This window comes from Lygodium microphyllum, chromosome 26 (assembly GCF_053477565.2).
Source record: "Lygodium microphyllum isolate KBCC chromosome 26, Lygodium_microphyllum_v1.1.10, whole genome shotgun sequence".
Taxonomy (NCBI): domain Eukaryota; kingdom Viridiplantae; phylum Streptophyta; class Polypodiopsida; order Schizaeales; family Lygodiaceae; genus Lygodium; species Lygodium microphyllum.
Genome location: NC_141160.1, coordinates 110,336,902 through 110,352,972, shown reverse-complemented (window position 1 = coordinate 110,352,972; position 16,071 = coordinate 110,336,902). Strand labels below are relative to the sequence as shown.

General features: G+C 40.0%; 1 protein-coding gene across 1 annotated transcript in view; it reads right to left on the bottom strand.

Annotated features, from left to right (window-relative positions):
• The window catches only part of LOC148013674 (Flavin containing amine oxidoreductase family), a 35,491-nt gene extending 19,649 nt beyond the window's left edge, over window positions 1-15,842 (bottom strand). The window contains exon 1 of the mRNA XM_087667656.1: window positions 15,222-15,842. Within this exon, the coding sequence (XP_087523782.1) occupies window positions 15,222-15,761 (540 nt within the window). The 5' untranslated portion in view covers window positions 15,762-15,842. The remainder of the gene's footprint in view (window positions 1-15,221) is intronic.
• Window positions 15,843-16,071: the final 229 nt, after the last annotated feature.

The following is a 16,071-nucleotide window of genomic DNA, read 5'->3' as shown; positions in this document are numbered from 1 at the left end:
AAGTAAAGAGTCAAAAATGTGACAATAGTGCTTACAAGCACTCATCTCACAGTTTATGCCTCACTTGAGATGTGAAATGTCAATCTTTTGATGAACTTAATGATGTCTACCAAGTATATCCAATCCTAAGATGGAGCTTTCAGATCTATTATGAATTTCAGACCAGGTTAATCAATGATTAGAATCACTGTTAGAATCAACCAATTATACGCTTACATTCATTTACAACACTCATTCACTCCAAAGTTTCTTCTCTCTGTGTTTATCTCTATGTTTGAGTTTTGTGTTTTGCGTTACGGGTTTGAATTTTACTTATCACTACTCTGAGCCTTGGTGTTTTAGCCACGGTCGTACATGCTATGTTTTTTCAGCACAAACCCTGGCATATCTTCACATGGTATCAGAGTCAATACTCTTCTAAAGAGTATCCTACAGTGATTGTGGAGGTTAGTATTTGTGCAAGACTCACACACCTCAATTCTAACTCAATTACTCAAACACCTTCTAGGGATCCCATGTTGCCCTATCAAGCTTCTCCATCGTTGGAGGCTCTGAGAAGGTATTATGGTCTTGAGGAGGAGGCAAACACATCTTGACCTTTACAATCTTCTTCTTCACATTTTCGTCATCGTACACATGAAGAGTTTTAAGTACTTGTGCATCACATACAGTTAGGGTTTACACCCCTCCAACGAGTGCTACTACTACGTCTGGACCAATTGGTAAGACTAGCCATCTCTCCGATCCTTGAGAGACCACGACATTTGGTGCATCTCACGATCCATCTCCTTCATCTTAGCTAGGCCCTATGTCAAGTTTATATAACCCTTTTGAGCCGTATAAGCCAAAACCCTCTCCTGTTTCTTCTTTTGTTATGCAAGATCGGGATAATTTTCAGTATGTTAACTTTAATTGAGGAGGCTCTCGACGCAGACATCCTTCAAGTATATCTTTACCATCTGTTTCATTTCAACAAGTAAATGACACTTCTCAACTCCCTCCCGTCCTACCGCTATCTTCTTCACATTCTAGTCTTCTCACATCTTCTTTCCAAAACCTAGAATTACGCTCCACTTCCACTCAAAGCACACTAAGAGTTGGATCGTCCATCTCCACTTCTAGTGATACCAACCTTCCTTCTCAGATAGGGTAGTGAAACTTAATTAAGCACTTAATTACAGGCTACAACAATTTATAACTAAGCATAAATTGAAATGCACACATTACCTTAACAATCTTGGACAATAAACAAACAATTAGCCTCAAAATCGACGCCTCTTTTGGTATTTCTTTAACTCTATTTGCTAATGGGCAGAGTATAAGTTGAGATTCCGCAATTTGCTTTGCTAATCCAAAAGCCCCTTGTTGTATATACAATCAGTAAGGAATTTAGACCAATTGCCCCTTGATTTTCACCCAAGACTTACACAAATGGAACCACCAACTAGCTAAATGCTACCCCAAGTAACGATGGATATGCTGGCATATGAAATTCATGTCAATTCCACAAATTTCAGGTGTTGATTTAAGTATACAATGCCTTCTCCCGTTGACACAAGTCCCAAGATGGTTGTCAAACCCTAGTTTTTACAAAAATTTAGGAATTACATTAAAAATCCTTCTATTATCCACCAAATCTAGCTGAGATATCCTGAGAATGACTAAGAAGTGTTGAGATCTTTTGAGAAATTTCTAGAGAAGGTAAGAGAGCCAATATGAGAGAGAAATCTGATTTTCTTTGCAAGAAAACCTTAAAACATGCTTGTTGCTTGCTCCAGCTTGCATTTAAAGCAATCAACTACTACCAAGCACCTTTAAAATGTTATCACTTGATTAGCAATGCTGTGGCCAGCCCCTCGAAGGTGTCTCTTTACTGCCCTCTACTTGCTAATGCCCTAGATGGTTGTCTTCTACAGCAAATTATTGTTTCTCTAATCAAAAAATGGACCAGCAACTCCCTCTCTCGCTCTCCCAAGCTGTAAACTAATTGAATGGCTAAGACCTAGCTCCCAAAAACGTTTTCTCAATTTGTATGGGCACTTTTGCCAAGTAGAAACATTTTAAACACATTTTTTACCATTATTCAGCCGTTTAAATAAATTTTAAAATTGAATAATCCTGAAAGTTAATTTCAATATTTTTTACCTTGCCCAAAATTAAATGTTCCTATCCATAATTAAATTGGCTAGGCCATTTGCAACCTAGAGTGGTCTCCAATCTCTATTGACCATTAGACTAGCATTAAATAATTAATTAATACTAGTCCCTAGTGTCACCACTAACACTTATTGGCCAAACAACTATACTAGGGTCAAAATTGACGCTAACTAATTTTCAAAGCCCACCTAGCATAACTTATCACAACTTTTGCCTTTGACACCCACTGCATCCTCCGGGTTCCTAGCCTGCTACCATGAAATATCTGCCATGTGCATCACATGTGAAAAAAAAACAATATTTGATTAATAACTCAATGAAATATTATCGGCAAGATTAAAACGTCTTAAAGTTTCACGTCCCCCTAACAAACCTTCCCCTTGAAATCCCTGCAATCATATCCTCAATTGCACTACGTTGCGCCAAAGGAAAAACTTAGTACACTGGAATTTCCATAAGGCATCACAATCACAACATTGACCAATGTTGTCCAACCATGCCAAAACCTACTGAGAATTTTCATCCAGCATAAACATAATATAAATCTGAAATACATCCAAAACTGTTGCTAGAAACTCATTGGATGCATCCACAACTCATGTTTTTTAACTCTTCTGACATCACGAGCATAGTAGAGCATATTCTCAGCATAAACCATTGTTGAAACTGTCAATGGCATTTATTAACAAGCTGTTGTCCATGGAACCAGCTGTAAACCATTGAAAATTGGGCATAATCTGATTGTAAGCTGATCACTTGCTGATCTAAGAACTGATCACAAACTACAACAAATGTGGCCTTAAACTGATCACAAGCTAATTGCAAAAACTAATCTGCAATCAATGCAGAAATTAATACAAAACTAATCCCAAAAGTGAACATAAATGGTTTACAAACTAATCAAAAATTGAGCTAAAACTAATGAAAATTTTATCTCAAAACTGAGACAAAAGCTCATGCCCAACTGACTCGGAGCCACAGTAAGAACCATACTCATTTGCATACATCGCACTATGACTAATACACTAAGTAGTGACTCCATGGCTGACATACTATTGGCAAAATACCTTGGATGCATGCTGAATACATCCGAGATCCACTATATAGAAGAGTTGTCCACAATTCGAGGAGTGAAAGTACTACCTCCACCTTGAGCATCAGGTAATATTTCGAACCTTTGCTAATTCTAACTAAGCCCAAACTGAAGTTGACTCTAACTAAAAAGCATCTAGGTAAAGTCACAACCATTGAAGATGGTCTAGCAAGTCATCCTCTTCTATCCATTTTGCATCCATTGGTGAATAATATTGAAACTTCACCAAATATCTCTTGGAAACTTTACCTCTAATCTTTCTTTCCTTATGTGCCAAGATTTGCTCAAGTACCAAAATCTCATCTAGCTCCTCAACCTCAAGCTAAATTTAAGCAGATATATCTTTTGGAACATCACTATAAAGAGACCTCAACAAATAACATGCAAGGCATTATATATCCACCAATGTGGAGGTAATTTCAGCCCATTTGTCACACCACTAATATTTTCGAACACCTGGAAGGGGCCCATAGTATCTCATTATTAACTTCGGATGCAATCTCTCTCTTCTTTTTATCTTTTCTGGCCTTGCCTTTTCAAAACGCAGTAATATATAATTGCCCTCTGCAAATTACAAAGCACATTTATGGCAATCATCTATCTTCTTTTGCTTTTTTTGTGATCTATGAAGTGCAATCTCTCTCTACCTTTCATCTTTTTCAGCCTTACCTTTTCAAAACGCAACATTACATAATTACCCTCTGCAAACTACAAAGCACATTTATGGCAATCAGCTCTATTCTTTTGCTTTTCCAGTGATCTCTAAAGTGCATATCTTATCTTTGCATAGGCTACATTCAAGTTTTCCACATAACGATTCTATTCCGGAGCTCAGGATCAAAAGGCATCTCCTCATTGGAAAATATAGCAATAGTTATTCCAATCTCTTGGATGATTTCCTGTGGGTTCCGACCATGAAGTCATCTACCTATTGAGAATAGCGTCCTTCGGTAGGGAGGAGATAATATCATCAATTCAGTCCCACGCGTCTAATTGGTTATTCCCCACGATCAACCTCAAGGATCTTATCCTTGATCTGCAATATAGATTGTGTCTTCTTGCCACCCTCAACTACCTCAAATGGAGATTTGCCAGAGGAACTATACACTATATTGTAATATGCAAACTCAACTAATGGCAAATAGTGCTCGTGCTCCCATTGTGTCTTGTGGTCTAAGACATAGCACCTCAAAAGATCCAACACCGTGGAATTGGCTTCCTTAAACTAACCATTTGTCTGTAGATGGAAGCATGATAAGAACTTCAACGCGATACCCATATTCTCAAACAACCCCTTCAAAAATAAACCGGATACCCAAGGGTCTCAATCAATGGCGATCGACTCTGGCATACCATGATACTTAAAGATATGTTGCAGAAACAAGCATATCATATAATCAGCCTTTGTTTTCTTCCTTACATGAATGAAATGGATATATTTACTAAACTTGCAAATGATAGTCTATATCCCATCATTCCTTGTAGGTGTCCCAGGAAGCTCAAAAATAAAGTCCATAATAATGCTCTATCAAGGCCTATTTGAAATAGGCAAGGGTTGCAACAAGCCCGACATCTTTTGATTATCATATTTTACCTTCTAACATACGATACATGTTCTAGCAAATTGCTCTACATCATGCCTCAAAGCTGGCCAATAAAAGAAATGCTCCATTACCTTGACTGTGGCATCAATATCTCTGTGTCCTACATAAAGAGGAGCATGACTTTCAGTGATGACTCTAGGCCTCAATTGCTTTGTAACACACAGTGATCCATCCATCATCAAAAATCCATCTCTAAGCACAAAGTGCTCATGCCGCTGGCCATTGCGAAGCGAATCATAAATATCAACAACATATTGCTCTTTCATGGTATTCAACTGCGTGTGATAAACCATACTAATGGCTGAATTGTGGCTTATGTGACTGCAATAGTCACAATATTCTATTTACCATAAATATTTACGATCAGAAAGTGAAACATAGAGAGAAAATTTACCCATCTTTTATATTTCTCTAACAACTTTATCTGCATCAAAAAGCGCCTCAAAGTCTAATAGTTTGTTTGCACTATAAAATCAACCCCCAATAAATAATGTTTCCATGTAGACAGTGCACAAATTACAACCAATAACTATTTCTTATAAATCTACAAATTCTCTGCATTGTGAAGAATTCAGCTCTCATAAGCCACAACTCGGCCATCCTGCGTAAGAACAACCCCAATGTTGTTACCACATGCATTACATTGAACAATGAATGCCTTTCTTAGATCAAACAACATAAGCACAAGATCTAAAGTCATCTTTTTCTTTGACTTTTCAAATGCTGAAATTTTCATTATTGTCCATCTAAATGGCACATTTTTCTTTTGTAAAGCATGCAATGGAGATGCAATTTCAGCAAACCCACATACATACTTTCTAACCTAAGAAGTTGCGGATCTTATGTACATTTCTCAAAGGTGGCCATACTTGTATTGCCTTAACCTTTTGAGAGTTCATACATATACCATCAACTGGTACAATATGCTCCAAAAGATAGACTTTATACAAAAAGAATTTTTTTTTTTAATTATTGATAGTCAATCTATACTTATGCAACTCATTAAACCCAATGTCTAAGTACTTTCTATGGTCTCTCTCATTCTTTGAGTAGACGATCATGTCATCAAAGAAAGTGCCCACAAATCCTCTATGCAGCTTAAAAATGTAGTTCATCATCCTATTAAAAGTGACAGCAGCATTTGTAAGTCCCAAAAGCATGACAAGAAACTCATATAACCCAAAGGATGTCCTGAAAATTGCCTTAGGCACATCCTTCAATCTAGTGCGTATCTAATAATACCCACTTTTCAAATCTATATGACTGAATATAGATGCCCCCTGCAATCTATCCATAACATCATTGATTTGAGGGATCAGAAAACGATTCTTTATCGTAATCTTGTTCAAAGCACAATAATCAATACACATATGCCATGAACTATCATTTTTTTTGCATCAAAAGCACTAGAGAACAGAAAGGAGATGGGCTTGGTGTTGTGCTAAGAAATACACTTAGCAACTTAAACAGCCCCTAAACATGCTTAATTTAGGCTTATTTTAGCCAAAACCTTAAAATGGGGAGTGGATCGAGAGAGTTGAGTGGGAGAGGATCTAGAACCCTAATTTTCTATAAATAGGCAGCCAGCCCTTCACTCTTCTCTAATCTCGTTTTTGCAGATTTTAGGTGTGTCAGATTGCTACACACACCCCGTTCAAGAAGAACATCTCAACCGAAGCTATCCATTGTTGTCTCCATCAGTTAGCGCTTTATTTCCAGCCTTCTTCATGCAGTTTGGAGCTGATTCCAACCAAACGACTGTTGTTCCTGTGTAGACTTGTTGCCGTACAGCCTACCATGTCATCACAGTCTTGTTGCCTGCATTTTTAGTCTCTCTCTCTTCTACAGGCCGTCCTACCTATGTTTATAGTCTCTCTCTTCTGCAAGCTGTCTTGCCTGTATTTTTAGTCTTTCTCTCACCTGTTGCCTATGACTTTAGTCTTTCTCTCTCCAGCAAGCTGTCTTGGCTGCGTTTTTAGTCTCTCTCACCTACTATCTGTGTTTTAAATCTTTCTCTCTCCTCACTGCTATCTACATCATAACCAGCTTCTCATTGCTGCATTTGTTGGTGTTCGACATTCGGAGGCTGCCTTGTTGCAATTCGAGATCCGTTCGGAGTATGACACACTCTCTGGCTCTTTACCCCTGCCCTGATCCTTGAGATATAGGAGTTCAAGGCTCAGTATTCATTCACTACATAGTGTGTTTGCTGCATGAGTATCGCTTCGTTTATTTATTGTGTTTATTGTCTCTAAGTTACCCTAACCCTAACTGTGTTCTTTTATCAGTCTGTACTTTGTCGTACCGTTTCCCTTTATATTTCTGTGTTAGGACATTTCTTTACATGGTATCAGAGCTTGGTACTCTCTAAGGAACCTAGGCCTTTGATCTGAAAGCTCTACACAAGAAGCAAGAACTACAATAGGTTCAAATGACTTCGAACACAACAACACCAATTCAGTCTCCAAAACCAACTATGCCGAGAACCAAGCGAGAGTGGGCCGATCAGCTTGCTCCACCAAGTTCCAACATGGTGGAAGACACTTCTGACTACATGGAAGAAAAGCTAGGCAAGCTTACCTTTGAAGAATACAAACTAATCATAGCTTAAAGACAAAAGAAGATTGAGGAGCTCTGTCGAAGGATTACTCTTCAAGAAAAGCTTCTAAATGACGGTATGCATCAATTTCACTCTTTAGATGTTGCGCGTAAATCTGATGATGTTGCCGAGCCGTCGAGACCTCCATCAGGGATGGGCCTCCTCTTGGAGAACAAGACCCGGAGTATGTTCCTTTCTTTCATCCTCTTCCGACCACTCCAGTGCAAGGTACTTTAGACTCGTCTTTTATTTCTTTTTCTTTTACCTCTTCTGTTTTACAATATTATGGTAGAAATCAAGTGAAAGAAAGAGTCCAGTCTGTTGACTACAGAAAAGGTCCTCTTGAGAACCATTTCTTGTATGTTAACACATGTTGTGGGGATTATAAGAAAAAGCCAAGTATCTCTTCTTCTACCCTTCTTCTTTTCCGTCTAGATCACAAAATCATAATAACTTTGGTATTCATTTTTCTTCATTGTAAGATGCATCATCATCTTCACATTTTTATTTCCAGTCATTAAATGATAAAAATGAACAAAATGCATTTGTATCTCATACACCTCATTTTCAAAACCCACCCATCCCACCACATTCATTGATTGCTTTTCCACTTCCATTCACACAATTTACTTTTCCATTTCAGGCACCTTATGTCACACCGCACATCACACTGGGGGGTTATGGAAACATACGCACATCCTTTAGCACCTCATTCTTACCTCTGCCAAGTGGTGTTCCACCTACTTCACATACACTTTCGGAATCATTGTAACCTGGGTATCCCCGCCAGTCTCTCCTAAGTATAGATCAATTGACTCCACTGTTTGCCTCGCCTCCATGGCTTTACCTAGTGGACCTTCTGGTCAAACTACTGTGCACCAACCTCACTTTGGACAGGGCTTCCGTATCCCAGTGCCTCCACCTACACTAGCACCTTATGAAAACATTCATGTTCCAATGTCTCCGCTGGACACTCACAGCCTACTTCTGCCTACTCTTCTTTTCCCCCTCCTCCTTCTTCTTATCAGACACACCCACCTCCACCATCTTACCCTCCAAAATCTTATCCCCCACATCCATCTTACCCTACCTACCCGGCACCTCATGGTTCTAGCTCATCTTCTGCCAAGCATACATTTAATGACAAGACTCGTTTTAATGGGTCAAACTTTACTACTTCGTCAAACTTGATGAGACATGTCTTTGACTCCCAGAAACCTATGGGATCTTGTGCAGGGGTTGGAATCCCAACCCGATCCCGTACTTGTTCCATACGAGGTTGTTCGCTCATGGAAAGCTAGGAATGCCTCTGCTATTGTCGAGCTTATGCAGGGCTTAATGCTTGAGTTTCATTCTCAGCTTCAGTATTTTGACTCAGCATCAGAGCGATGGGCACACTAGACTAACCGCTATGCGGCTCGAGATAGGATCCATCGTATTAATCTTGACCATGAGCTTCAGCTTTTCAAAATCACTGACCTGGATGACTTGAAAGCCAAGTTGACTGAGTATTGGCATCTCCTCGTTGAATTCTCCACTACGGGGACTCTAAATGCGCGATCGCGGTTTTCAAGCGGTGAACGGAACTCCGAATAGGGAGATGAAAAATGAGTGATCTGGCAGTATTCTAGCTAGGTGTACTGATATTTTACCCCCCTTTGGAGCCAATGAAAGGATTAGATTGGCGGTCTGAGCATCATAGTGGAAGTTATTATTTTATACACATTTTTGTCTACGAGAGATTTATCTTCTCATAATGTAAAAATAAATTGACAAGATTCACCTCTGTGAGTATTCTTTTACATCTTCTACACCTTTGAACCCCTTCTCTTCCGTCTACTCCTCGCTTTGAATCTTCCTTCACCCTATTGTCTCTTACCCTCGCAGTAGAATTTCAACCCCAAACGCTCCAACAGTGGTGAACCCGACATGAGAGTCAGCAATAGAGGTGTGTAAAAATGGGGAATTCTACTAGTTAAAGTGGTGGTGATGCTTTACAACTGATGATTGCTTGTTGCAACAGCAACAGTTGTTGTTACAACGGCAAATGCAAACTTGGCAGGAAGCAGAAAGAATTGATTCTTTACCTGTGAATGCATTGCAAGCAATGGGACAAGAATTGAAGCAATTTAAAGGTCAATGTTTCCCCCTTCATTCGGTTATATGAAGAAAAGATATTTCATGGAGTGCCGCAGTAAGCATGGAGTTGGTATTCTCCTGTTTCGCCATGCATACATTGTACAATGGGATTGATGAGTTACATAGAAGAGATGCTAATTGGGTAGCTTTTAAGAAAGCTTTGAGAGAAGAGTTTTTCTTAAAAGATACAAGATTAGTAACTAAAAAGACATTTATAGATTGGATTGAAAAACCCAATAAAGGGTTGACTGCTACAGCTTTGCTCCGTGAATTTGAAAGCCGATATACGCAGTTGAATGCCAATAAGCAACAATCATTGGAGAGTCAGAAAATTGATTTGTTTCTGAAGACTACAGATCCTATCTTGCAGGAGAAGCTAATTAATCATTTAGAAGATGCCTCTTCTGAAACAGGGCTGAAATCAGATTGGACTAATGTAACTGAGACAGTTCATATGTTAGTAAAGAGAGAGCGGATGAAATTAAGATGGGATACAGGCACCACACCTACCAATGCTCAAAAGGAGACTGAAATTGCAGCCAAGGCACTTGTGACTATGACAGAACAACAGACTATATCTATTGGTCCGGCTCTGAAAGGTGATACTATGGATGAATTAATCAAAGGCATGCGTGATTTAAGGCTGAATTTGACAGAAATCTATGTAAAGGTCAAAAAGTAGGATGCTAAGATAGAAGAGAAGGCTCGGGCAAGAGCCCAAAGGCCGTATAGAGAAGAATACAAGAGTAGATGCATTTGGTGTGACAATTTACAGCATTAAAATCCGTTTGGCCATGCCACCATTTCCAATAGAGCCAAATTTTGGAAATGGTGGCATGTAGAAGAGGATGGAAGATATGGATGCAAGGATAGCATTTGTTGCCATAGATGCAGCCACATATGGGTTGAGAATTGAAAGAACTGATGAAGCTTGTAAAGAAAGCATGGCTGAAGTAAAATCTCACGTTTGGATACAAGCATTAGATTGCATGGAAAAGAACAAAACAGCAAAGTCTAAATCGACTAATGCAAGTCAAAGTATACAAGGGCAAACTGGATGGAGTGCACTAGTGGATTCATTTTCAACCTATGCTTATTTGACTGAGATTCATAATCAAGAAGCTCTTGTGGAAGAAAACAGAAGAAGAGATTATTCTGAATCGACTAATGCAAGTCAGAGTATACGAGGGCGAACTGGATGGAGTGCACTAGTGGATTCATTTTCAACCTATGCTTATTTGACTGAGATTCATAATCAAGAAGCTCTTGTGGAAGAAAACAGATGTAGACACTACTGGTCCTTCCTCTTCAGGCCCATCTAAACACATAATACGAAGTAAAATGGAGCAGCAAAAAGAGGCTGAAAAAGCCATACCTGAGCATGTTATGGAGGATGCATCTCAAGAGAAGAAACAAGAAGGAAAGAAAAGGAGCAAGCAACCCGATTACAAGTTACAATCACATCTTGAGGCTGCCGCAAACCTTACAAAGGTCTTGGAAAATCGCATACTTGACAATAAAGTAAAATTCCCATTTAGCAAACTTCTTGGAATAGCAAAGCGTGAATTTCATGATGCAATCGTTGATATGCTAAAACGAAAAAGATAGTTTGATGGTGAAGTTTTGCAAGCATTGATGCAGGTTGACAAAGACATAAAGAAACAACTTCATAGGGAATATGATGATACATGTAATAATGTTTTGGAACAGGCTGATGCTGAAAATGGGCTAAATGGGAGTATAGATAGTAAGCTTGTGGCTGAAAATGGTATTATGGACAGCACTAAGCGTTGAGAGAAGGCTATGTATAATGGGGATGTCCATCAACAAGCACATGAAGAAAAAGATACTCATTTTGTTCCAAGCAGTCATTAATCACAAACGCATTGGGCTCGTGCTACAACAAAGGCAATTGTTAAAGTGGGAGAAAGAGAGACGCCTTGCATAGCTCTCTTGGATCATGGTTTTGAAATTAATGTTATGGCACGCAACTTGTATGAGAATGGAGATTAGCCAGTTGATGTAGATCCAAGATGACGCATGCGCACAGCAAACAATTCATCAGGGGATCTTTATGCAGCTTGTCCGAATGTACCTGTGACTATTGGAGATGTTAGGGATGATTTTTTTTTTTTTGCACAGAATTCATGTAGTTATCTACTGATTTTGGGACAACCCTATATTTTGGAATCAAGGCTGGAAACAAAATCCTTGGATGATGGTTCTTCATATGCTAGGGTTCGGAGTAAAGACCAAACAAAGGCAGTACAGTTTCTCACTGTTTGTGTGAATCATCCCCGCAATCAGGATAGGCTGCAGGATAATTCCATGCCACCTAAAGCACGAGAGTTTTAAGGGTTTTTAGACAACACTGCTGTAAGTGGAGGCTATGGAAGTGCCTCTAGGAAGATAATTATGCCTCCAAGAAAGGAGGAAACTATGTTTGTGTCTGGATTGCAAGAATGGACAGCATGTAGTCTTGGCAATTTTTTTAAAAAATTCAACCATGTGTAAGGCTAAAAGGAAATATGTAGGATGGGCTGAAAAAGAACTAAAGACATATCGTTTGATGGCTGCAAATGAAGGAATTTCAGGGCTATTTTCAAGACTGGTTAATATTGATACAATGGCTGAAATTTCTACAACGATTAATGCTGAAAACAGAACAAAAAAAGAGGTTATTTATGTTGATACTTTAAATATGTATGAAGTCATTCAAAAGTTTGCTGAGCATCAACATGAGAATATGGAAAAAGAAGAGGTAAAAGATGAAGACATTGACATAACAGAGCATACTTTTTCTGACACTGTAGATTCATAAGACTAGCACATGCTGGAGGTTGTGCAGGTTAAGAGAGGGTGGATGTCATGCCACCGCACGATCACAGAGTGAAAAACTCTAGAGTGCGGCTTTCTTAATAATCTACAGAGCCAATGCAATATTAGTCATTAATGCCAGTGTTCATAGTGTGGATGATTCGAAGAGATACTAGATTTTTGGACAAGTTTAGCCAATTTTGTATATTTTAGATACTCTATAAAAATCCAAGAATCTGTAGATAACTTCTAGAATAGGATGACATGTAAAAGAAAGCAAGTAGCTTTCAGCCATTTAGGGAGGTTTTTATGTAAAAAGAAGGATTGGCGAAATCATGCGACGCACGATCACAATTTTCAGGTAGTGAACAACACTCCGAACTAAGAGATGAAGGAGTAATTTAGTAATAGTCTGGCCAAGCATACTAGTATTTTACCCCTCTTTCAAAACCAATAGAAGGATCAAATTGGCAGTTTGAGCAACATAGAGGAAGTTATTGTTTAATGCACGTTTTGGTCTACAAGAGATTTATATTCTCATAATGCGGATAGCCTGTCTAATTATAGATGTTGAAGGGTGCCTCAAAAAATTAGGGTTTTGGGGAACCACCAAAACTCTCTCGAACCACACACAGCTTTTGCATTTTCCATTGCTTAAGTTTGTTTTAGGGCTGTTTAAAGATACAAATCCGCTGTAAAGCATGTTTTAGCTCAACAAGGCATTGTCTTGTCTTGTTCATCACCTTAGATTCTTTGCACAATATATCACTAACAATTTGACACACCACACTTTGATGTCTACATATAGTCATCATTGTGCAAGGTTTTGTCTCAAAGGCTGATTTTGGTCTCGAAAGACATCAATACTTCTCTCTCTCTCTCCCCTCTTCTCTCATAAGGAGATTATCTCTAGGTTTGTGGCTAGCTTGCATATCTTTATTTCAATTGTTGTGGAGGGACTATGTCCAAATTCTTCGAAGCAAGGCATGGAATTTGCTAATGTTATCAAAGAGGCAACAGAAGCACAAAAATAACCTAATTAGTGGATTGCTACAAAAGCCAAAGCAAAGGGCAAGTCAAAAAGTAGTTAGAGAGGCTTTTCCACAAAGATAATACTAGTGCTACAACACAATAGTTGCAAAAGGAGATACATGTTTGAAATTCAAGGAAAAGGGTCATGCTCGTTGCAAGTGTCCTCCGCAAGGCGATTTTATACAAGTGTGAAACATTTGTGAGAGTGATAGTGATTCTAACATCACAATCTAGTATTGACTGTGACGAGGCAACGCAAAGTTTGCAATTCATAGATTCAAGATCCACAATGTTGGCATTACTATGGTTTAGGCCGAAATCAAAAGTTACGACAATTCAAGAGCAACATTGTGAAACTTTGGTCCAAATATGCTTTTACATAGGCACCCATTGTAAGTGGGAGAACAACAATGTGTCAATGACACGGGATTGGAGTTATCACATCATGGCTCTTATTCAGTAAATATTGTCCTCAAAATGGATTACTTGGGCGCCAATCAGCTTGCTCACAAAATTTACAATGTTTGCAAGGATATAAACGCGGATTTTGCATTTCTCGAGTAAATGAGTGGTTGATGATAGCTTCTCAAAGGGTGTGCTTAGCCCTAAACGCGGATTTTGCATTTCTCGAGTAAATGAGTGGTTGATGATAGCTTCTCAAAGGGTGTGCTTAGCCCTAGTGGGGGGGACAACCAAGATTTAGGTTTTATGTGTTTTGTGTTTTATCTCTATGCTCTTCAATCTTATATTCCGTCTCCACATTCGGCCATTCTAACATGCAGGCAGATCATAAGAGCAGACAACCATTGAAATTTGGCAGTTTGAATGATCCTTTTCTGACTTGCAAGTGGAATAAGTTTTTGCCGGTTTCTATTACATGCTCGAATTTTCCCCTATCAGTCAGGGTGCTGTGAGGACATTACCTGACACCATAAGAGTCCCAATCGACATAAAAGGTGGTTCTGATCCACAATTCCACAACATTGTTAAGTCTGATGTCTGTTGGGTCTTGGCTGGCAGTCCTCTAGAAAAATAAATTCACACCACAGTGCAGCTCCCACCCACACACCCCCTCCCCCCAAACACACCCCAAAAGAAAACAAGGTGCAGTATCTACCTATGGTACTCCAAGAGGTTTGAACCCGGCAGAATGGGGAAGTTCAGGGCTAAGGTCTAGAAGAGTTTTCAGATTGATAAACTTATCACGAGGTATGTATATTTCAAGCTGGCTGTGTGCATAGAAGTCTTACTCGGAGTACTGTCTTACCTGACCAATGAAACCTATCAAGCCCGTCAGATGGATTGGGTGTGAAGCCTTAACTATTTAGGCTCCCACATCAGGCAGCTGTGATCTTGAGGAGATACATACAAACAATGCTAACAATTCCCTTCTTTCAAAAGCTCGTCAAAGGGGTGAAGATTAAGGCCATCTTGCGGCTCCGACAAAAGTGTCACATTCATCTGGATGCATAGCAAGAGGCATCCGATTGCTAGATAATATAGTACCATAAAGAAGTAATTTCATAAGGTATCTGAATTACAAGGCATATTGCATTTCAGACAACGCAAATGGGGGCATTTATCTGGATGGTCGGTAGCAGGCATCTGATATTTAGATAATGTAGCAATATAAGGAAGCAATTCCATAAGGTACATAGAGAACAAAGAAACCTTGCAGTTCAGACAACGCAAGTGTAGCATTCGTCTGGATGCCCAGCAGCGGACGTCTGAATTTTAGATACTTTAGCAGCCTAAAGAAGCAATTTCAGAAGGCACGTACCACCATTGTGAGCATTGGATCGCTTGGCTGGAAGCTATTGGGGCCTTCCTCCCAAAGATAGTCGCCCCTCTGCATGGTGGTAATGTTGCCACCGACTCTGTCCCTAGCTTCAGTAACCAACACATTGTTCAGAGCCGTAGTGTGCTTCGTGGCCAATGCCTGCGCTGTGCACAGCCCCGATATGCCCGCGCCTACAATCACACAGTCGTAGCATTCCTTCTCCTGTGCCCTAAGATCTGTGGACGAAGATGGGGGTACCGCCGCCTGTGTGTCATAAACCTGCACGCAATGTGCCCTCGGAGGATTGTCTGAGCGCGAGCCATTGGGAGATTTAGAGATTCTGTGCCCCCAAACTGCAGAAGAAGAAGAAGCTGCTGGTGATGGTGACGATGAAGAAGGAGGAGGGGATAAAGATGACCGCAGAACAGCGGAGGTGACGTTGGAGGGGGGGCTCAGTGAGGCGGACGGGGCTGAGGATGAGCTGTGAGGGGCGGGCAGAGAGAGGGGAGACAAGGGCAGAAGAGAAGCACTCGCTTCCATTGAAGACGAGGCTCGCGACAGGAGATCTGATAGAGGAGAGACGGGGGCGATATCTGTAAGAGAAGATATTGGCTGTGATGATATAATTTATAGATATGGGAAATTCCCTGTGGATGATGAGGTATCCGGATTCTCCTGGATATATAGGCCTGTGACCATTGGCTGCGTCGTGATGGCCCCATCGTGGCACCAACGGCCCTGGATGCCCAGCGTCATGGGCCCCTCCATGCCCATGTGGCACGTGCCTCCACACCTCCCTACTAGGGCCTTCATGCACAAACGCACACAATGAGAAAACTCGCCAATGCGA